A 24,705-nucleotide genomic window follows, 5' to 3' on the forward strand; every position below is an offset into this window, starting at 1 on the left:
GCCAAGATCACACCACTTCATTCCAGCCTGGGTGGCAGAGCAAGACTCTGTCAAAAAAAAAAAAAAAAAAGAACTACTGGAGACTGGATAATTTATAAAGAAAAGAGGTTTGGCTCATGGTCCTGCAGGCTGTACAAGAAGCATGCCTGGGAAGGCCTCAGGAAACTTAAAATCATGGTGGAAGGTGAAAGGGAAGCAAGCACATCTCCACATAGCCAGCAGGAGAGAGACAGCAAAGTAGAACAAAAGTGCTACATGCTTGTAAACAACTCAAGATCTCAAGAGAATGAACTCACTATCACAAGAACAGCAAGGGGGCAAAGCTGCTCCCATAATCCAATCACCTCCCACAGGTCCCTCCCCCAACACGGGATTACAATGCAACATGAGATTTGGGTGGGAACACAGAGCCAAACCATATCAAGGGTCTACAACATATGCAATGGACAGTACACGTGGTTCACAGTGCAAACTGTGGCATCTGCTATTCACTGCTAGTAGCAGTAGTATCTACCAAATCTGTGATAAGAGTCACACACCCAAGCCTGTTTTTCTAGTATTCCAAGCTTAGCCCCAAGTCTGGTTTTCTAGTATTCCAAGTAATTCTGTAGCTACCTGGAATCCTTTCAGTAAATTCTTCCTTTCGATTGGCCAAAATTGGGTTCTGTTGCATATAAGTAATAACCCTGTGAGATCCTGAACCAGCACCATCAGCATTACTTGGGAACTTTGTATAAATGTAAATTCTCAGGCTTCACTCCAGACCCAGCCAATCAGAATCTCTGGGTTGTAGGGACCAGCAGTCTGTGATTTAATTAAGTCCTATGGGTGATTCTTCAGCATACTAAAGTTTGAGAACCACTGTTTATAAGTGAGATCTATGTCACTCTGGATTGTCTGACTAACCTATTAATAGCGAAGGACAACAAGCACTAAGATGCCTAGTAAATCCTAGTCCCTTTCTTTGTGTACCTAGTTTGAGGGTCACAAGAATGCTAAGCATTCACACAACAGAATAAAGAATGGTTGTAGTGGTAAGCTGATTAATTCTTTTTCACATGATGTGGGGGTTATGGCATTCTGTTTACATAGGACAGCAAGGAGTTGTGGCGTCTGTAATGCTGAGCTTGGAAAAGCGTTTCTTGGGGCTTCTGTATCAATTATCTGCAAGATAAGCTTGAGGTACTATATGATCTATTAGGCATAAAGTTACAAATAAAAAAAACAAGAACCCTGACAGAGTCAGACTGGAAGTCTTATAGACAGTCTTTGGCAGTAAAAAATTTAAATGCTAGATTCAAGGAGGTGCTAATCATTTACGCTGAATGCACTTGAAAGCTGCTCTATGTAGCTTTCAAGAGGGAAGTCGGCCGGGTGTGGTGGCTCACACCTGCAATCCCAGCACTTTGGGAGGCCGAGGTGGGCAGATCACTTGAGGTCAGGAGTTCATGACCAGCCTGACCAACATGGCAAAACCCCATCTCTACTAAAAATACAAAAAAATTAGCTGGGTGTGGTGGCGCACACCTGTAGTCCTAGCTACTTGGGAGGCTGAGGCACGAGAATCGCTTGAACCCGGGCACGGAGGTTGCAGTGAGCGGAGATCACACCACTGTACTCTAGCCCAGGCAACAGAGCAAGACTCTGTCTCACTTTAAAAAAAATAAAAAAAGAGGGAAGTCATGAGAAGGGTGGGAAAACTATCCATTTGGCATATCACGACATCCCAGATCAGTAACATCTGATTCAGCACTAGTTCTGTAACTACAACAAAATACTGCAGAAATTATCCAGGGATATTAGAAAAACAAGTACCAGCTCAGGATTAGGGAATAAAATAATGGGTTCTACCTAGGGGGGGAAAAAAGAAGAAGAAGGTGAGGAAGTGGTGATGACTCAGCACTTCCTAAAACAGATCAGCTACACCCTCTCAGCCAGTAGTTTTTACAGTGAAGTTATGCTGAAGAATCTTCTATAAATCATTTGGAAGGCAGTCTAACAATGTGGAAGATAGCTGGATGCAATGGCAGATGCCTGTAGTCCCAGCTACTCAGGAGGCTGAGGCGGGAGTGATCACGTGAGCCTAGAAGTAGGAGGCAATCTGGGCAATGTGGAGACACCTGGTCTCTAAAAAAACAGCAACACACACACACACACACAAAACCCAATTTGGACTCTGGAGACAACCCTGTGTTCAAATTCTGCCTGTTTCAGCTCTGTCAGTTACTACTTGTGTAAACTTGGATAATCCGCTTAACGTTTACTGTCTGTACAATGATAAGGATAAAATATCTCTGAACACAAATGATTGTTTTTTGAGACAGAGTTTTGCTCTTGTTGCCAGGCTGGAGTGTAATGTTGCGATCTCAGCTCACTCAACCTCCACCTCCCAGATTCAAGCGATTCTCCTGCCTCAGCCCTCTTGAGTAGCTGGGATTACAGGCACCCGCCACCATGCTCGGCTAGCAGTGGCTCATGCCTGTAATCCCAGTACTTTGGGAGGCTGACGTGGGTGGATCACCTGAGGTCAGGAGTTCGAGACAAGGCTGGACAACATAGTGAAACGCTGTCTCTACTAAAAATACAAAATTTTTAAATGTTTATTAAATGTGCAGCAGAGAGGCCATCACATGGTAAACAGTAATATTTGTATTATAGTTTGTATTCTAAAATTACAGAGTAAGGATTAAAATATGCAGACCACTAAAGCATTCTGAATATTTAAACAATATGCCAAAGTTAATACCATATATTAAACGTAGAACTTATTGATTTTCTCATTCATGGACATATAAATATATTCGGCAAAATGGCAGTAAAGAGGTATAAAATATTTACCACAACTGGAGCCCACACTTTGGTTTCTAAATTCATTTCTCACTAAAGGGGACTGAAGTTCTTTGGATAAATGGCTGACTTCAGTACTAGAGCAAAGGAAGTCAGGGCCTGGAATATCTTTTTATGCCAGAAAGCAAAAAAGTACTTAAAGACTAATGGAGGCACGTCTAAAGTACCCACTCGTGAATTTTTAAGTTTTAATTGTAGTTTTTCAATTCTAGATTTTCATTTCTGTTACATAGATACCAGTTCTTTGGTTTACATTGTAAAAAATACAACTATAATCCCAGCACTTTGGGAGGTCAAGGTGAGAGGATCGCTTGAGGTCAGGAGTTCCAGACCAGACCAGGTAACATAGTGGAAACCACATCTCTACTTAAAAAATAAATAAATAAAAATAAAAATAAAAAAATTAGCCAGTGTGATGGCGCATGCCTGCAGACTCAGCTACTCAGGAGGCTGAGGCACAAGAATCGTTTGAACCTGGGAGGCAGAGGCTGCAGTGAGCCAAGATCACACCACTGCACTGCAGCCTGAGCAACAGAGTGAGACTCTGTCTCAAAAAAAGAAAATTATCACTTTGCAACAGCAAAGTTATAGTTAATTTAGGTGACGATTATCAATGAATGCTAAAATCACAAGTTAAAACCATTGTTGGAGAACACGACATTCACACATTCTCCAATTGTTAACTTTGGATCACTTATAAATTATAGCATTGTACCTTTACAACAAAAGAGATACAGATGATCCTATGCAGTATGCCCAATAATGGAAAGAACTGACAATATGTGTCAGTGATGGGACAATATGGCAAGTATGGACCACCACCTATGCAGTTTCTCAACAAAATCATTTCACCTTAATTCAATCATGAAAAAACCAGATGAATCCAGATTACGATACATTCTATAAGAGAGCTGGCTAGGCTCTTCAAAAGTGCAATGTTTATGAAAGGAAAAAAAAATAAAGGACTGTTCTAGATTAAAGGAGACTATGTTAACCAAATGTAACGTAACATACCTTGACTAGACCCTGGATTGAAAAATGAAACAGAAGTGAGATGGTCAGGTACAGTGGCTCACATAGTTACTAATCATTCTCAGCAAGCTAACACAGGAACAGAAAACCAAACACCGCATGTTCTCACTCGCAAGTGGGAGCTGAACAATGACAATACATGGACACAGGAAGGGGAAAATCACACACTGGGGCCGTTGCGGCGGGGGGTGGGGGCGGGGGGATAGCATTAGGATAAATACCTAATGTAGACGACGGGTTGATGGGTACAGCAAACCACCATGGCACGTGTATACCTATGTAACAAACCTGCACATTGTGCACATGTATCCAAAAACTTAAAAGTATAATTTTAAAAAACTATACCCTAAAATTATAAGTTTTAAGAATGAAAGTCTCAAATGATATGCTCAAACTTTAGGACTTCAATAATTAACCACTAAAATTACAATGTATCAAAAGATTAAGCATCCAGTTGTCTATAAGTTCAAAGTGTAGCCTTTCATTTCACTTTTCTAATCCTATCATGCATTATGAAGTCACCTAATACTTGTTAATTCTAAATTCCACATGTACTTTTCAATCCTCATCTCTCTTCCAATTTTCTACAGCATTTGACTGCTGACATGTCACTCTCTCTCCTATCCCTTCTGTAATATGGTTCTCTCTGGATTCTTGTCCTTATGACAAACACTTGGCAACGCTTGTAAGCACAGACTATGAAATCAGACTGCCTAGGTTTGAATCCTGACTACACTGGGTCTAGCTGTATGACATTAGACTAACTAATCTCTCTGTGATTCAACTTCCCTGTATGTAAAATGTGGATAATAATACCTTGTTTCACAGGGTTTCTTGAAGGATTAAATGTATATAAAGTTTTCATAACAGCAACAGGTATCCAATAACCACCATATAGAATGCAAGTCTTCAGTATTTTATTTCCATTATTAGCCTTCTGCACTGGCTGCTTTTTTTCCGTTTTTACTTTTTGTTATTTTGGGTCCATCTGCTACATCTAAGTCTCCTTTGTAGGCTTCTCATTTTTTTTCTTACTCCTATAAATGTTTATAAAGTTTATGTTCCCAGAACTGCAACATCTGCCTTTTATTCACTAGAGACTCTCTACTGTCAGGAATATCCTCCACATCCACAGCTTCAACTATCACATATGCCTATGACTCCCATATTTGCCCAAAGCTCTCCAGTAAATTCAGATACTATATGTTCTACTGGACACTGAACACTTTCACCTGGCTGACCCATCAGTAACTCAAGTGCAAAATTCATTACCGGTTCCCTTATTTAGGTAACAGTACTCAGGTTCATTGGCTCTGGCCATAAATCTGTCAATTCTACTTTGGAAATATCTCCATTTACTATTGCAAATGAGGCAATTTAGAAATTCAGTATTTCCCAGTGAATAACCAAAATAACTGGACTCTAAAATCCATTCCTTTTTTTTTTTTTTTTTTTTGAGACACAGTCTCACTCTGTTGCCCAGGCTGGAGTGCAGTGGCTCAATCTTGGCTGACTGCAACCTCCGCCTCCCGGGTTCAAGCAATTCTCATGCCTCAGCCTCCCAAGCAGCTGGGACTAAAGGTGTGCACCACCATGCCCAGCAAATTGTTTGTATTTTTAGTAGAGACAGGGTTTTGCCATGTTGGCTAGGCTGGCCTCAAACTCCTAGGCTCAAGTAACCCACCCACCTTGGCCTCTCAAAGTGCTGAGATTACAGGCATGAGAAACCACGCCAAGGGTAAAATCCACTCTTCACATATACTGCCAAAGCGATCTTTCTGGAAGCCAAATCTAAATTCCTTAATAAGGAGAACACAATTCTTCATGATCTGGATCCTGACTATTCCTCCAGCTCCATCTACTTTACCACTCATTCTTGTCCCAGTGTTTCAGCTGCCTAGGCAACTTGCATGTACATACCATACTTACCTTGTGGCCTTGGCATGTGCTGTTACTCTTTCAAGAAACACACCTTCCCTTCTTCATCTAAATTTCTATATATAGTTGTTCCTTGGTATCCACTGGGAATTCATTCCAGAAGCCTTTGTGGACATCAAAACCCACAGACACTTGAGTCCCTTATATAAAATGGTATAGTATTTGCATATAACCTACAGACATCCACTGATATGCTTTATTTTCTTTTTCTTTTTTTTTTTTTTCAGGCAGGGTCTCACTGTGTCGCCCAGGCTGAAGTGCAGTGGCACGATCACAACTCACGGCAGCCTCAACCTCCTGGGCTCATGCGATCCTCCCATCTCAGCCTCCTGAGTAGCTGGCATGCGCCACCACACCCTGCTGATTTTTGCACTTTTTTTTGGAGACAGGATTTCACCAGGTTGGCCAGGCAGGTTTCAAACTCCTGGGCTCAAGCAACCAGGAGTTTGAGGACCCACTTCAGCCCCCAACATTTTGGGATTACAGGCATGAGCCACCACACCTGGCCTTGTATGCTTTAAATCATTACTCTAGATTATTTATTAATACTTAATACAGTGGAAATGCTATGTAAAGAGTTGCTATACTGTACTGTTTAGGAAATACTAGCAAGAAAAAATGTCTATACATGTTCAGCACAGGCACAACGATCATGGGCCTAACTTATTTTCCATCCTTGGTTGGTTGAATCCACAAATGCAAAACTCATGGATATGGAGGGCCAACTGTATCTTAAACTCATCAGGGTTCCCTTTTCTAAAACAACTTGAACAGCACCTGCCTACCCTTTGCTCTTCTCCCACAAAGGCCTTCCTACAAACTCCTGAGCACCTGATATTTGTAATTATCACAGTATTTAATCAGGCCATATTTTATTTGTCTATGTGTTTTGCTATCTCCTCCCCAGATGGAAGAACTTCCTTTAATCTTTTAACCCTGGCACATGAAACGGTGCTTAAAAAATATTTACTGCACAAATGTTCATTAGGCAGTCTCCCTCAAAAAAAAATTATGTATTCACCTGTGCCTCAGAGAGTCATGTCATTTAATAATCCTATAAATAATCCAAACTCCATACCAGGCATTGTGACACTCATAAACTCTTTCCTAAAAAAACCAGAGGATGGTAACCTATTTTAGTTTGGCTTCTTAACTTGAGAAAAGCTGTGGTCATTTGGAAGTCCAGACACTTAAGATTTTGATTCTGAGAGACTGAGGAACTTCCCTCAGAATTCTCCAAAGGGAAGGAGGAGGCAGGCATGATGAGCTTGACTAAAGACAAAAATCTTGGTCCCTGCAAGGGACAGACTGATTGTGAACTCTGTAACATTGTGTTTATCATTTGACTTCACATTGGACCAGCCTGGGTAAACTAAGGTCTGGCTGTAAATAAAAACAGAATGAGTAATTTTATTAAAATAGGGGAGAATGTGTCTCACCTTTGGCATTACATGCCAAAGGAACATCAAACACGCGTTGGTTATGCCTCCACAATCTAAAGTTTTTAATAAAATTGCTCATTCTGTAGTCAAGCTCATCGAGTTGGGAATCTCCAACACACGCAAAATGATGGGCCTGGAAAAGATGTTCATCCAGACAATCCAGGTCTCATCCAGATCTAACATTCCCTGTCTATCCAACTGGATTTACAAATGAAGGTCAAGGGGCCCCAGAAGTATAAATAAGTCATTTTTCTTTCCAAGGAACCCTCTGAATGTGCATCTGCTGTGGAAAAGTACAACAGAATCTTTGTTCTGCCAACCAGGGATGTGCACAGTGACTCACTCCAAAATGACTCCAAGTACAATGGTGCTCTTTCACCAATTCAGAAAAAAACTCTACAAGTATACATTTGAAGACCACTTTTCTAAATTCTGTGAACAGATTAATAAATGATTATAATATACTAAATTTTACATTTTTAAAATTCCCAGCTGCCTCTTTAACTTTTAATAACCAAAAAGACCTAGTTCTTAAAAAAAAAAAAAAAAAACTTTTTCTGATTTTAAGTAGGCAATTACACTGACACCTAGCAGAGCATGAAAATTTGCCCAGAAGTTTTGAATCATCTGGTGAAAGAACATAAACAGTCAAAACTGGCATTTATATATATTTTTCTGTGATGTTCCCTGCAAATGTGTTTTGAAGCCATGCAGAAAAGGAGTATTTGTTCCAAGATATTACTACGTTTCCTCCATATGAATTCTCTCTCAAGAACTGCCAGGTAAAACAGTGTTTATGGCAATGTTACTTTATTCTTAATGAGAATAGTAATAGCAAATTTTGCCATTTTGCCAAACTTCATCAAGCCTTTTCATCTCAGCACTTTAAATATTACACCAGTAGAAATCACTATTAGAATAGTAAAGGAACAATATTTTTCTTTTTCTTTTCTTTTTTTTTTTTTTTTTGTGAGACAGAGTTTCACTCTAGTTGCCCAGGCTGGAGTGCACAATGGCACAAGCTCGGCTCACCGCAACCTCCGCCTCTTGGGTTCAAGTGACTCTTCTGCCTCAGCCTCCCAAGTAGATGGGATTACACGCATGCACCACCACGTCCGGTTAATTTTGTATTTTTAGTACAGACAGGGTTTCTCCATGTTGGTCAGGCTGGTTTCGAACTCCCGACCTCAGGTGATCCGCCCACCTCAGCCTCCCAAAGTGCTGGGATTACAGGCGTGAGCCACTGTGCCCAGCCTTGCTTTTCTTTTTAAAGTCATTTACTCTACAAATATTTAGATATCTACTATGTACCAAGTACTGTGTAATGAACACTGGGAGATAAGGGTACACTCACTGTCTTCAAGGAGCTTACAATCAGAGAAATATGCAAATAATCATAACACAGCACAGTAATTACTATGGTGGAAGAAGGCGCAAAGTATCTAGGAACACAGAGGAGTGGAAAAGTAAGGAAGGAAGGATGCACAATTCTGCAAAAGAGCACTAGAGATTTTAGTGAAGAATCAGAATGTGCCAGGCCAGAGGATGGTTTTCCAGACAGAGAAAACAGTCACCTAATATGTAGACTATCATTTACTGTTTATTATCAAGACACTTTGCTAATTATTTCACATATATTATCTCATTTGGTCCACACAAGAATCCCAAAAAGATATTCAGTCCTAGAGAAGTTAGATAACTCGCCTAGGGCCAAATTCTCAGAACTGGAGTCCAGATTTGAAGTAGGCTTGTCCAAATGCAAAATGCAAAGGCCAGTAACACCGTACCATACTGTTCCCATCCTATGCAATGCACAGAAACAGGAGAGATTTTAGTGTCAGGATATAAAGGATAGATAATCAGATGAATAACAAGGAAAGCCCCAAGAGAGGAGGTTCAAAGTCCAGTACAAAGGCAAAATGCAAAGAACTAAGGTAGCTTCATAGTCCTCTTGGTTGCCAGAAAGAATACTCACAATGAGCTGGGCATGGTGGTACACACCTGCACTCCCAGCTACTTGGGAAAACGGCTTGAGCCCAGGGGCTGGAGGCCAACCTGGGCAACACAACAAGATCCTGTCTTTAAAAACAAAACAAAACAAAGAAAAAACCACTCCACTCAAATTAAGTTCAAAAGCACAAAGAACAAATCTATAATGACAGAACCAGAACAGTGGTTTCCTTTGGGAGGATATTGACTGAGAAGGAAAAAGGGGAAATTTCTAGAGTGCTGGTAATATTCTTTATCTATATTCTGCATCATGATATACACAGTAAAATATGTTTGTGAAAATTAATGTGGCAATAGCTGGGCGCAATGGCTAACGCCTGTAATCCCACCACTTTGGGAGGCCGAAGACGGCGGATCACTTGAGGTTGGGAGTTCGAGACCAGCCTGACCAACATGGAGAAACCCCGTGTCTACTGAAAATAAATAGCCAGGCGTGGGTGCAGGGCTCACATCTGTACTCCCAGCACTTTGGGAGGCCGAGGCAGGCAAATCATGAGGTCAGCAGTTCGAGACCAGCCTGGCCAACATGGTGCAACCCCATCTCTACTAAAAATACAAAAATTAGCCAGGCATGGTGGCGGGCACCTGTAATCCCAGCTACTTGGGATGCTAAGGCAGGAGAATCGCTTGAACCCGGGAGGCGGAGGTTGTGGTGAGCTGAGATCATGCCATTGCAATCTAGCCTGGGAGACAAGAGCGAAACTCCATCTCACAAAAAACAAAACAAAACAGAACAAACTAATCTGGCAATGTATATTTAGGGCATATGGACTTTATGTTTTACAGTCCATTTCAAAGTTTTCAAAAAAAGTCTGGGGGAGGGGGAGAAATCATCTTTCCAACCAGTGACCAGGTTGGGCCAATTCTACCTCCTTAATATCTCACTATCCCACTTAACTGCATCCACCACTGGGTCCAGGACTTTATCTCACACCTGAACTACTGCACTTGTTTCTAACAACAAAACATACTTCTTGGTTTCCATATTATCTTAGAATAATCACTAGTAGTCTTACCTTTCACATGGAAAATATCCCACTTGGGATAAAAAATACGTCCAGTCTACCTGTATACATACAAGCCTCCCTGGGATAAAAAATACGTCCAGTCTACCTGTATACATACAAGCCTCCCTGTCTCTGCTCCTCCTCACTCAATTACATCTCCAAAATGCTCACATAGCAGTCTTTATAAAAGGGATCTTATTTCCAGGCTTTAAACCCTGCAATGGTTCTTTCTCTCTTATTTATAAGATGGAGTTCAAATTGCTGAAATTATCCAAACCCTGCTAGTACACCCAGCTTCATCATTTAACATCTGACATTATGTACCATCATCCCCAAACATCCTAGACATTAGCATAGTGTTTTGCAACTTTTTCTAAATTTTCACCCCCTCCCAAAGAACCTTTCAGACAATTTTTCCTAAGCACTCCCCGATCTCTAATTAAATACTAAGGAATAAGACACTGTCAGTTTAGGGTTGAGTTTTGGAGGGCCAAAAACCATACCAATAGCTATGATTTTTTTCCCACTCCCCTAAAAAGCAATTTTTGCATCTTTGGGAGCGGTATCACTTCCAATGGGAATGCCTGCTCTAGACTTACAGATTGGCTTCTTCTACAACTATACATGGCTTGCCACCACCAGTACTTTTGCTCCTGCCTCTCTGCTTGGAATGACCTCTCTTGATCATCCAGAAATCAATTCATAACATTTAACACTGAATTCAATGCTCCTCCATGAAGCTTGTTCCTTTCCCCATCTTGCAATCCCAAAGCCCTACTCATACTTTTGTCACTAATAACTAAAACATTTATTACATTTACGTTTTCTTATGTCTCCCAAGTCATTGATGAATAGAGACCATGTACCAACTCCTCTCTACAACCCTGGTTTTTAATATGTCAGATATATTATTTCTTAAATGAATGTACAAATTAATGTTATCATCTGGGTGAGGTAACCATATCTCAGTTTAAGTGGGACAGTCCCTCTTTAACCTGTTATTCTGACATAAATATTAATAGCTCCTCTTTTAATTCACAAAAATGATTTGAATAACATATTGTTAATCTATACCTAGGAAATGAGAAATAAAATTCTGAACAAGAGTAGAACATAATCAGATTGGAGAGGAAGATCACTCTAGCAGCAAGACTCAATGACTCAAGCAATAATTTGGGGGTAGAAACAATAAAATAGCCTGAACTAGAGTAGTAAAACTAGTAAGAAAAGGGCAAATAAAAAGATTCAGGGAATAAAGTTTAGTGGCAAGTTGCATCTATGAGGAATGAAGAGAAAGAATACAAATGTCTAGAGACAGCAACTTGGCCAGTTGCCAACAGATTATGAAGGAAGAGGAATGATGATGGCTCAATTTAGGACAAGTGGTTGAAGAACCTGGAGGACAAGGTGGTTAGATATATTAGGCTGAAGCACATAAAATTTAGGGGGTAAGTTGGAAAACACAGTCCTAGGAGGCATTAGCATATAACAACTAATTGAAACCAAGCTGCTGAGTAAGACTGTCCAAGAAACACAAAGTTAGCAGTTCTAATGAATAGTAAGTACTATCTTTTTAACATATGACTTTACAAAATGTATTTCCAAATCTTGGCTTGTAAAATATTTATTCATCATTTAATATGTGCAAATCATGGCATCAAGCACTGAGAGGGAAATAAACATTAAGGGAAATATAAGGAGTTCTTTCTGAAGTAAAAAAAGAAAGGTTATAAAGAATGGTATTAAATGTGGACTGAGCTGAGAAACAGTCAAGTTCAAGGTCTAATTATGACTGTGGCTTCTTTAAGGAATCCTGGCAAAATGACACAAAGAAGTACAGGCATACCCTGTTTTTATTGTGCTTGGCTGGTATTGTGGGGTTGTTTTCTTTTTTCTTCTTTTTTTTAAAATACAAATGGAAGGTTCATGACAACCCTACATCAACCAAGTCCATCAGCACCATTTTTTTCCAACAGCACATGTTCACTTCATGTCTCCGTGTCACATTTCAATAATTCTCACAACATTTCAAACTTTTTCATTATATTTGCTATGGTGGCCTGTGATCAGCAATCTTTCATGTTACTATTGTAATTGTTTTGGGGCACCACAAACTGTGCCCATGTAAGATGGCAAACTTAATTGATACATGTTATGTGTTCCGACTGTTTCACTGGCTGTTCCCTCTTCTCTCTCTCTCCCTCTCCTGGGGCCTTCCTATTCCCTAAGACGTAACAATATGGAAATTAGGCCAATTAATAACCCTACAATGGCCTCTAAGTGTTCAAGTGAAAAGTGTCACGTATCTCTCACTTTAAATCAAAAGTTAGAAATGATTAAACTCAGGAAGGCTAACAATGGCCCCAAGCCGGGCTTCTTGCACCTCACATTTAGCCATGTTGTGAATGCAGAGAAAAAGCACATGAAGAAAATTAAAAGTGTTACTTCAGTGGACAAAAAAATTATTAAAAAAAAAAAGTGAAAAAGTCTTATTGCTAATATTGAGAAAGTGTGAGTGGTCTAGATAGACGATCAAATCAGCTACAACAATCCCTTAAGCCAAAATCTAATCCAGAGCAAGGCCCTAACTTTTCAATTCTTAAAAGGCTGAGAGATTAGATGGCTACAGAAGAAGTCTGAAGCTAGCAGAAGTTGGTTCATGAAGTTTAAGAAAAAAAGCCACCTCCACTAACATAAAAAGTTAAGTTATCCTGAAGAGCTAAGATAATTAATGAAGGTGGCTACACTAAAAACCAGATTTTCAATGTAGACAAAACAGCCTTATATCAGAAGAAGATGCCACCTAAGACTTCCATAACTGGAGAGGAAAAATCAACCCCTAGCTTCAAAGCTTCCAAGGACAGGCTGACTCCTGTTAGAGGATAATGCCGCTGGTGACTTTAAGTTGAAGCCAATGATCATTTACTATTCTGAAAACCCTAAGGCCCTTAAGAATTATGTTAAATCTACTCTGCCTGTGCTCAATAAATAAACAACAAAGCCTAAATGACAGCACGTTTGTTTACAGTATGAGTTACTGAATATTTTAAGCCTACTGATGAGACCAATGAGACCCACTGCTCAGAAAAAAAGATTCCTTTCAAAATGCTACTACTCATTGACAATGCATCTTGTCACTCAAGAGCTCACATGGAGGTATGCCAGGAGATTAGTGATATTTTCAGGCCTGCTAACACAATATCCATGCTGTGGCCCATGGACCAAGGAAAAGTTTCAACTTTCAAGTCTTGTTATTTAAGAAACACATTTCATAAGGCTACAGCTGAGATAGATAGTAATTCCTCTAACAGATCTGTGAAAAGAAAATTGAAAACCTTCTTGAAATGATTCGTCATTCCAGATGCCATTTAAACCATCTGTGGGCCAAGCATGGTGACTCACGCCTGTTATCCCAACACTTTGGGAGGCTGAGGTGGGAGGATCACTTGAGCCCAGGAGTTCAAGACCAGTCCGGGCAATGTCGTGAGACTATCACTTAAAAGAAAAAAAAAAAATTGTGAAGCATGGGAGGAGGTCAAAATATCAACACTAACAGGAGTTTGAAAGAGGTTGACTCCAACCCTTATGAATGACTTTGAGGGGTACAATACTTCAGTGAAGGAAGCAACTGTATGTGTGGTAGAAATACCAAGAGAACTAGAATTAGAAATGGAGCCTGGGCTGGCTCCCAGCACGTTGGGAGGCCAAGGTGGAAGGATTGCTTGGGTCCAGGAGTTCAAGACCAACCTGGGCAACATAGCAAGGCCTCGTCTCTACAAAAAAAAAAAAAAAAAATCAGCCAGGCATGATGGCATGCGCCTCTAGTACCAGCTACTCAGGAGGCTGTGGTGGGGTCGCTTGAGCCTGGGAAGTAGAGGCTGCAGTGGGTTGTGATTATGCCATTGCACTCCAACCTGGGCAACAGAATGAGATCTTGTCTCAAAGAGAAAAAAAAAGGGAGAAAGAAAAAAAAAATGGAGATGGAGCCTGAAGGTGTGACGAAATTGCTGCAATCTCATGATAAAACTTGAGTGGATGAAAAGCTGCCTCTTATGCATTAGCAAAAAATGTCATTTCTTGAGACAATCTACTCCTGGTGAAGATGATATAAATATTGTTCAAATGTCAACAAAGCATTTAGAATATCACATAAGCTTAAGCTTAGTTGATAAAGCAGGAGCAGAGTCCAGGAGGACACCAATTTTGAAAGAAGTTGCTGTAGGTAAAATGCTATCAAACAGCATCACATGCTAAAAAGAAATCTGTCATGAAAGGAAGTCAATTGATGTGGCAAACTTCATTGTCTTATTTTAACAAACTGTCACAGCCACCCCAACCTTCGGCAACCACCACCATGATCGGTCAGCAGCTATCAACACTAAGGCAAGACCCTACACCAGCTAAAAGATGACAACTAGCTGAAGGCTCAAATGACTGGTTAGTGTTTTTAGCAATAAATTATTTTTAAATTAAGGTATATACATTTTTTTAGACATAAGGCTATCACACACAGTAGACTACTATATGTGTAAACAACTTTTATATGCACTAGGACATAAAATTCACGTGACTCACTTTATTGGGATATTGGCTTTACTGCAGTGGTCTGGAACCAAACCTGCAGTATCTGGGAGGTATGTCTGTACCTTAACAGCTTTTGTTGTTTTACTGCACTTAATTGTCCATAGAGTATTTAAGTCTAAAATTTTCCATAAGAATATCTTTGCAAATTGAAAAAGGAAATCAGAGAACTAGCTCAGGAAAGACAATGTTCTGTGGAAGCTGAATCTATAAGTAGGAGAAATCTCACACACACACACACTGTGTTAGAAAGATATCTAAATGGCACACTTTACAACATGTGTCTGTACCTGATGTCTGGCTCACTAGGACTATGCCTGAGTTGATAGTTCCACCTAAGGACAACAGATGGTTCAAAATAAAGGAACCATTCATTTTGACCCAGAAACACAAGGAGTTCTTTACTCATTATTTACTCATCAATTATACGATACAAACAAATGATTTCAACATACTAATTCTTATCCCTTTGTACACTTTTCACAACATTTTGCACCCAGTAGGTATTCAAGGAAAAATTAGCTGAACAAATAATTTTATCCCCTTCTATTTTACAGCTTATTAATTTGGCTTCTATGACACCACCACTCTCTCGGTTTTTCTCCTACTGCAATGTTTGCTTCCACCCATTCTCCTTTGCTGATTTCTACTCTTCTCCCCGACCTTATATTGATCTCATGTCCTATGGCATTCACTGTCCTTGGTCCTCTTCTATTCTCTATGTACACTCACTACTTGCTAATTTTACCCAGTCTCATGACTTTCAACATCTATAAACTGATGACTATAAAATTTTTATCTCCAGCCCAGCCTTCTTAGTAATACAAATCTGTATATGCAACTTCTTACTCATTTCTAACAGACATTTCAAACTTGACATGTTCCAAACCGAATTTCTGATCTTGCCCCTAAAACCTACTTCTCCTGCAGCTTTCCCCATCTCGCTGATGGCGGCTCAAACCTCTCTGACTGTAACTCCAACACTCCAGTTATTTAGGCCAAAAACCTTGAAGTCATGCTTGATTCTTCTCTTTTCCTCAAGGTCCACATCTGATCTATTAGCAAATCCTGTTGGCTAACCCTGCAAAATATTTCTAAAACTTAACCACTTCTCACCACTTCCATTACTATCACTATCACTTTAGTCAGAGTTACCATCATCTCTTACCTGATTTAATGCAATAATAGCCTTTAACTTCCTGTTTTTGCCCCTAAACACCTACAATCTATTCTCAACACAGCAGCCAGGAGACTACCCAATAGGGGAGTCAGGTGTAGTGGCACATGCCTGTAGTTCCAGCTACTTGGGAGACTGAAGGAGGAGAATCTGTTGAGCCCAGGAATTAGTGACCAGACTGGGCAATATAGTGAGACCCTCTTTAAAAACAAAAGGTAGGCCAGGTGCGGTGGCTCACGCCTGTAATCCCACCACTTTGGGAGGCCGCGGTGGGCAGATCATGAGGTCAAGAGATTGAGGCCATCCTGGCCAACATGGTGTAACCCCGACTCTACTAAAAATACAAAAATTGGCTGGGTGTGGTGGTGCACACCTGCAGTCCCAGCCACTTGGGAGGCTGAGGCAGGAAAATAGCTTGAACCCAGGAGGCGGAGGTCGCAGTGAGTCAAGATCGTGCCACTGCACTCCAGCCTGGGCGACAGAGTGAGACTCTGTCTCAAAAAAAAAAAAAAAGTAAAAAAAAAAGGTTAAGCAGGGCCAGGTGCGGTGGCTCACGCCTGTAATCCCAGCACGTTGGAGGCCAAGGCAGGTGGATGATGAGGTCAAGAGATTGAGACCATCCTGGCTAACATGGTGAAACCCCATCTCTACGAAAAATACAAAAAATTAGCTGGGCGAGGTGGCACACACTACTCAGGAGGCTGAGGCAGGAGAATCGCTTGAACTCGGGTGGCGGAGGTTGCAGTCAGCCGAGATTGCACCACTGCACTCCAGCCTAGGCGCCAGAGCAAGACTCTGTCTCAAAATAAAAAGAAAATAAAAGAAAAAAGGTTAAGTAGGTCAATATCACTCCTCTGCTTCAAAATCTTTCAGTGCTCCCCCTCACTGAAAAGTCAAATAATTTGCAATGATTTAGAAAGTTCTATATGATGTGCCCTATGCTATGCATCATTATCTCCACTCCTTCATCTCTTACTACTCTCACACCTGTTCACCCTTCTCCAGTCACACAAAGCTGCTTGCTATTCCTGGAATGCATCAAGACATGCTCTCAACATAGGGCCTTTGCAATGATTGCTCCTTTTGCTGGGAAAGCACTTTCTCCATATACCCCTATAGTTAATGCCATCACATGCATCAAGTCTTTGATCAAAAATCATCTTCTCAACCCAGACGAACGAACCACCTTATTTAAACTGCAACCCAGCCCTTGCCCCTTGCTTTCAATCCCTCTTACTCTGCTCTTTTTTAATAGCAATTAAAAGCTACATATTATGTAACTTACCTTTTAGTATATTCATTATCTGCCTTCCCCCCTCTTCATGCTATCAGAATGTAAGTCTTACTAGGGCAGACCTGCTTTGTTTATGGATACAACCGAGTGCAGAGACTAGTGCCTTCAGCTGCTAGACTCCCAATAAGCAACTATTGAGCTAATATATTTATAATAGACCCTTGGGAGTCCAGTAAAAGTAAGGACCTTCTGAAAACAGAAATGAACTTGCGAGAATTTCGTCAAATTATTTATCACAAACAAATCACTAGGATTCAGATTTCCTTCTTCATACTTCTTTACCCCAAACAAATTCTACGCTCATTCAAAAGCACTACCAATGCATCAGTTAACCTCTTATGCTGCTAGATGTCAGGGCTACATTCTGCGTACTGTGGGCAGCTGTTTAGCATTCCCTTGAACAAGGCTGCTGTTCCAGTTAAACAAAATAAAGTACTTAACACAGCACACAGTGGCCAACATAACTTTATGAACAGTTTAGAAAATTTCCTAAGGTTCAAAAATAGGCAATTTCAGCCAGGCGCAGGGCACACGCCTATAATCCCAGCACTTTGGGAGGCCAAGGCGGGAGGATCATGATGTCAGGAGTTCAAGACAAGCCTGGCCAACATGGTGAAATCCCGTCTCTACTAAAAAAACAAAAATTAGCTAGGCATAGGGGCGTGTGCCTGTAATCCCAGCTACTAGGGAGGGTGAGGCAGGAGAATTGCTTGAACCGGGACCCGGGAGGCGGAGGTTGCAGTGAGCTGAGATCGCGCCACTGCACTCCAGCCTGGGCTACAGAGGGAGACTCCATCTCAAAAAAAATAAAATAAAACAGGCAATTTCAAAATAAATAATTCTGCTGTTAAAGAGCAGTAGGATTTTTCCATTAAAATGTGAATTTAGTACCGCAAGTAATGTTTAAAATTAAAAGCAGCCGGGCAACTGTGGCTCACACTTGTACTCTCAGCACTTTGGGAGGCCAACGCGGGCAGATAACTTGAGATCGGAGTTCGAGACCAGCATGGGCAACATAGTGCAACCCCGTCTCTACTAAAAATACAAAAAATTAGCCAGGCGTGGTGGCGCCTGCCTGTAATCCCAGCTATTCCGGAGTCTGAGGCAGAAGAATCGCTGGAACCAGGGAGGCAAAGGTTGTAGTGAGCCAAGATCGCGCCGCTACATGCCAGCCTGGGTGACAGCGTGAGACTGTCTCAAATAAAAAATAAAAAATAACATTAAATTAAAACCTACATTACACATCGTAAGCCTTGTATAATACTTTCCAAGGCTATAAAAGCTGTAAGAGAATTTGCCTACTCAAATTCATACATTCAATTAGCTCACATTGACTTCAAGAATCAGCATAAGGAAACAAAAACTCATCGAATTATAAATGTATATCTCAAAAAGAGAACTCTGGAAAGTGATAGAATTTGTGCTATTTCTATGTAAACATCAGGATCTTCAATAACATAATTTGACCTATCATGGCATCCGTTATGGCCTGAATAATTGTCACGACCCAAAAGGTCAGCCCAACGTTACTAAGACTCAGTATGCAAAACACTATATATCTGAAAAACTCCACAGTGACTTAGGAAGAATTAACCAAAGCATTTCATTTACTGCAACTTTAAACAAGACAATCCAACAATCCACTCACATTGTTGTTAGTGTTTTGTTTAGAAAATATGTCCCACTTGTCATAGAAACTTCTCCAAATCAAGGAAAACCTTCCCCAAAACCTTAGCATTCTACCGGGATAAGCAAAGCTAACAGGTTTTAGTTACATGCCAGAAAACAAGCCTTCAGGTCGAATGAAAATCTTTTGAGCTGACACCATAACTGTTAACTCGACACAGCAAATTTTGGATCCAAGCACAAAATACTGTAAAACTTCCCAGTGACGGTCTGAAAAAGTACCTACAGCGGTGTTCTTTAAACATGCATCATCTACTACAGAATTTACCATTTGACTGGATGCAAACCTTTAAACTAATTTTGAAAACTTTCTCTTTTTTTAGGCAACCGTACAATATTTCAGGGACCTTTAAAGAAAAACTATTTCTAAATTACATGGCTGAGATACTTCCCTTACAATTTTCATCTCGTTTTTCATAGTCTACTTAAACGAATGGGCATCTAACTCCGAAACTCGTTATTACTCAACTCAGAAAATACGACTTAGTAATGGTGCTTTCTTAACGACACTCAGAAGTTCCCGGCAAGGGATGGGTACGCGGGTTAAGACAGCATCACGGGCAGGAAGGGCGGTTGGCACCCTGCTGGCGACAAGGGCCGGGTCAGGGCAGAGACTCAAGAGAACAGATTCCCAGTAGCAGGTGCGAGACTCTGGCAAGAGGGCAGTCGCCGCGGGTTTCGGACAGACAGGGGGATGCTGTCTATTGGACTGTGGGACGCACATAAGGGTCGACCAGCCTCACCTCTGGAGTCCGCTCGGGCGGCTTCTTCCTCAACGCCTGCCTAGCGCCAGGATCCACGGGTGAGTTCATGGCCACGGCCTGGGTACTCTGCAGCCTACCCTTAGCAGCCCACGCCACAGTTCATTCACCCTAGGTAGCGGGTGCGGTACCTTTCCCCCGCCCCAAGGAGGGAACTTCGCGCCGTAACAAGGTCCAAACGCAAGCAAACAACCCTTCGCAACGCCCGCCTAGGGCCTCTACCCACGCGCGACTGGCCGGAGACAAGCCCTGGCGGGGGCGGGGGAGAGTAAGTGCGCATGCGCAGCACGCATGCGCACGCTAAGGAACGCCCAAGGGAGTGACTCCACTGTGACGTTAGAATTGGGGCGGTGCGGGTAAGTGGTTTCCTGCTGTCGTCGTGAGATTTAAAGATACCTCGCGAGACCTCACCTAAATCCGTCACGGGATCGGCGTTGGCGTTGAGGTTCCGGCTTCTCCATCCGCTGGAGAGACCGGAAACGCGCTGAGGGCCTAAGCAAAAATAGCAGTTTGGGGCAGAACCGTGGGGAGGCGTTCTGAGTGGAGAGAACTGTTGTGCCCAAATCCGGAAGCCCAGGGCGTGGCCAAGTCCGGGTTTGCGCTCCCCTCTGCAACTTCTACTGCCGACTTTGAATATGCGGAAGTAGAAGCCGCCATTCGGCAAAGAAGGAAGTCCACGCACACCCCATATCTCTTTAAATAAAACGAAATCTCTTGTGAAAGCTGCCCACAGAGAAGTGCTTGATCTATTCGAAACGGACGTCATGAGACCAGGGCAGAGAAAGCAAACTTTCACGGCCAGGATGGGCAGCCGGTGCCGCGGCCAGCTCACGATTACCTTTGAGTCAAAAAACTGGATTTAGACTGCGTTCATGTAACTAAATGCCCGGGGCAACCCTCCCTCAGGCAACTGGGTTTAGTGTTGGGACTCGAGTGGCAACTTTTGCAATACTTTTTACATTCTAGTCTGCGTCCCAACAGACCGAATAAAGCCAATTTTGTTTCACTGGTCCCTTGGTAAGAAAAACAGAACTCTCTTAGGAACAGCCAGAGAGCTCCTGAGGCTGTTTCAACAATAAGCTTACTGACAATTTCAGAATCCACCGTTCTGGGATACTCCTTACCCTTTCTCGTAAGTTCATAGGTAACTAACTTTGGCGACACCACCTTTCCACTGAATTTTAAGCTCCTTGATGGCTGTAACCACATCTAGGTACACCTTGGTATTTCTCACAGCAGTTAGCATAGTTCACTAAACAAGGTGATTTATGATTATGACATGCTTTCCAACTAATGACCGATTCACAGTAATTTTAATGACATAATAAGAGTTAAAAGTATATTTGAAAGCAATGAGAGTTCAACACCATTTCTGGGACCCGCAATGACTTAAGGGCTGTTTTCTGTTGGTCCTGGGGCTTGCCCAAACTGGGAGTTTACAACATACTATTAGCATTTCTCTTTTTCAGGTATAGAGCAAAAACCTTACCAGGGAAGTGTGGCATAGCCATTGTAGAAATAAAGTAATCGTGGAAAAATCATAGGATGTTGCAGACGATCTGTTTTCCTCATCATTTTTGGTACAAATATAACCTCTCAAAGGTCTGTCTAGGATCACAAACAAAAGTTATCCCTTCCGTTCTTCAAGGATCATTTTTCAGAGTCACATCAATATTTTGAAAGAGGGAAAAGGAACTATAAAGCATGATCACCACGAACTTGAACTTTAGGGGCAAATAGACCTAGAATTTGTGTCTCTAATATTAGACCTCTTCTAGTTAAGTGACTTGAAGTTATTTAACATCTTAATTTTCCTATGTTAAATGGGAATATAGTAAAGGGCCTGTTGTTTCAGAATTTTCTTAAGATTACGTGAGAAATTTCACATGAAGCACTTAGTATGTTGCCTGCACAATCTAAGCACTCTTTATTTAATTTCCATGATTTCGCCTCTGGGAAGTGATTTTTTTTTTTTTTTTTTTTTTTTTTGAGACAGAGTTTTGCTCTTGTTGCCCAGGCTGGAGGGCAATGGCGTGACCTCAGCCCACTGCAACGTCCCTTGAACTACTTGGGAGTTCAAGGGATTTTCCTGCCTCAGCCTCCCGAGTAGCTGGGATTACAGACACCCACCACCACACCCGGCTAATTTTTGTATTTTTAGTAGAAACGATGATTCACCCATTTTAACCATGTTGGCCAGGCTGGTCTTGAACTCCTGATCTCAAATGATCCACTCAATTTGGCCTCCTAAAGTGCTGGGATTATAGGCGTGAGTCCCTGCTCCCGGCCTGGGAAGTAATTCCTCTAAAGTAGAAATTCAACTTTGAATAATTGAGTACATTTTTTTAGTATAGTTTTTTTCACTTACAACAATCCCAAAACACATTTAAGTATTTGTGAGGATGTGGAGCAAGAGGAACTCTCTCAAACTGCTAGTTAAGTGCAAGTTGGGAAGTCACTTTTGGCAAAAAAAAGTAATAAAGCTGAAGCATAACACACCTTATGACAGCGCAAGTCCTTTCCTTGATATATGCCCTATAGCAGCAGTCCCCAACGTTTTACGGCACCAGGGACTGGTTTTGTGAAAGACAAACTTTCTGTGGGGGTTGGGGGAGGGTTTCAGTATGGAACTGTTCCAACTCAGATCATCAGGCATTAGATTCTCATAAGGAGCATGCAGCCTAGAACCCTCACATGTGCAGTTCATGATAGGGTTCCTGCTCCTAGAGAATCTAATACCCCTGATGATCTGACAGGTGGAGCTCAGGCAGTTATGCTTGCTTACCTCCTGCTGTGTGGCTGCTTCCTAACAGGCCATGGACCAGTACCAGTCTTCAGCCTGGGGACTGGGGACCCCTGCCCTATTAACAGAAAAGATGGAGAAAAATGTTCATTATTCATAGAAGCCAAAAACTGGAAATAACCCAAATATCCATCAATACTAGAAGGGATAAATTGTAAAATATTCATCTACAATGGCACATAGCTACATAGCACATAGTGATGATTCTCCAACATAATGTTGAGAGAAAAAAAGCAAAACAAAATACAGAGTATAATTACACACACAGAGTTTAAACATAAGCAAAACTAGGTCTTTCAGGGATGCATATACAGAGGTAAAATAATAAAGAGAAAGCAAGGAAATGAAGTCAGAGTGGTAGTTACGAAAGTGAGATGGTAGAGAATTATGGTCAGGATAGGGCACATGGAGGAGGGGGCTTCTGGACTGCTGAAAATGATCTACTTATTGACCTTAGTGATGGTTATATGAGTATATATTTACTCTGTTTTCTGTATATATTTCACAAGAGAAAGTATGCAAAAATAATTGGGTTTTGTCATTAGACAGCAGTAGTAAAAACTACATTAATATACATGGTGACTATCCGTAACTAAATTTAAGTATACATTTTCAAAATCTATCTTGTCCTTTACTATCTTGTATTATATTGTTATATACAGAGAAAAGTGAGGAGAGACAGTGAAGTTCTAATAGCTATTTTCAGACAAAAGGCAACCTCCAGGACAGGATTCACCAGCATTAACTTGTATCTGAAAGAAAAATATAATGGTCTGAATGCAAGTAATTTATTAAATTGTGGGAAAATAAGGACTTTTTAATTGGCTTAACTACTTATGTTTACTTACTACTACCTGACAGCACATTACATATGAGTAACATGTATATATAATTTTTTTGGTCTATCCTCTCCACAAAAAGGAAAATATGTAAACTCTATGAAAACAGAAATAATGTATTATTTACTGGCATATCCCTAGTATCCAAACCTATGCCTAGCACATAATAGGTGTTGAATAAATATTTGCTGAATGACCAAAGAGAACTAAGGACTAACTTATTAAGAGGGCATTTTGCTATTAGAAAGAGAGGTACTTGAATATCATGAACCTGCTCAAGAGTGAAATATATATATATATATATTTTTTTTTTTTGAAGAGAGGTACTTGATTGCTCTCCAGTGACAAAGATCATCTCTGGTTACATAGCTGTTGCATTGCAAAACTGAATGCTCAATAAATAGATGTAATCATATATCCATCTTTCCAGAATAACTGCAAACCAACAAAAACGGGGTAAAGAGCTCTGGTTTTAACAGTACCTGAAATGAAGTAACGAATTGAGATTTGGAGTATGCTAGAGATTGAGTCACTACTACGGACAAATAAGAGCTTGTACTGACTAAAATCCAGGTCAGTTGTTATTGAATCAGAATCTCTGGGAGTGGGGGTCTAGGAACTCTTATTTTTCAAAAGCTACCCCAGGTGCTTCCAATATGCAACCAAGTTTGAGAACCACTTTTAAACTATAATAATTGTGATTCTAAACTAGTCTGATCCATTTTTAACCCCAGCCATTGTACCATACTAAAGGACATTGACTTGTGAGTGCTAGACCAAATATGCCCAAGAATGGTATCACAAGATTCTTATGAAAATAATACCTTCCCTGTACTTACATATTTATCAACAGTTTCGTCCTTCCCCTTGAGACAATGTAGGAAAGCAATACTGCCTTTATCATTATTTGAATTTGTGCACTGAGGTAAATATAAGGACTGTCCTGATTAAGATAGCCACTTGAAAAGGAAGGAAGCTCAAGCCTCTTTAACTTAATACTCTCCTTAGAGGAAAATGCAGGTTTATTTGTGGGATGTTTAAGAAGACTGTTTAACCCAGATAGAGGTGTCTGCAATCTGATGAAGGGATCAGTCTAGATTCAGGTTCACCAGAAACAAAGTTAGTGTTAAAAGAAAGATAAGGAGAACTAGTCACCTGAGTATTGGAAGAGAGAGGGTAACTGAGCACATGCTTTAAGACCAAAGGACACTAAAGTTCTCCTGACAAATAATGGGTGGGAACATATTCTGTTCTGGACTGCTTGTATTTTTGGCGGGGGGTTGGGGGT

The 24,705-nt window shown here is 40.9% G+C and overlaps 1 protein-coding gene across 5 annotated transcripts in view; it reads right to left on the reverse strand.

Annotated features, from left to right (window-relative positions):
* RAPGEF6 (Rap guanine nucleotide exchange factor 6) overlaps positions 1-20,032 on the reverse strand; it is a 209,673-nt gene extending 189,641 nt beyond the window's left edge. For all 5 annotated transcript variants that reach the window (XM_025387398.1, XM_025387400.1, XM_025387397.1 and 2 more), the window contains exon 1: positions 19,758-20,032. In XM_025387398.1, the coding sequence (XP_025243183.1) occupies positions 19,758-19,826 (69 nt within the window). In that variant the 5' untranslated portion in view covers positions 19,827-20,032. The remainder of the gene's footprint in view (positions 1-19,757) is intronic.
* Positions 20,033-24,705: the final 4,673 nt, after the last annotated feature.

The sequence above is a fragment of the Theropithecus gelada genome, chromosome 6 (assembly GCF_003255815.1).
Source record: "Theropithecus gelada isolate Dixy chromosome 6, Tgel_1.0, whole genome shotgun sequence".
NCBI lineage: Eukaryota > Metazoa > Chordata > Mammalia > Primates > Cercopithecidae > Theropithecus > Theropithecus gelada.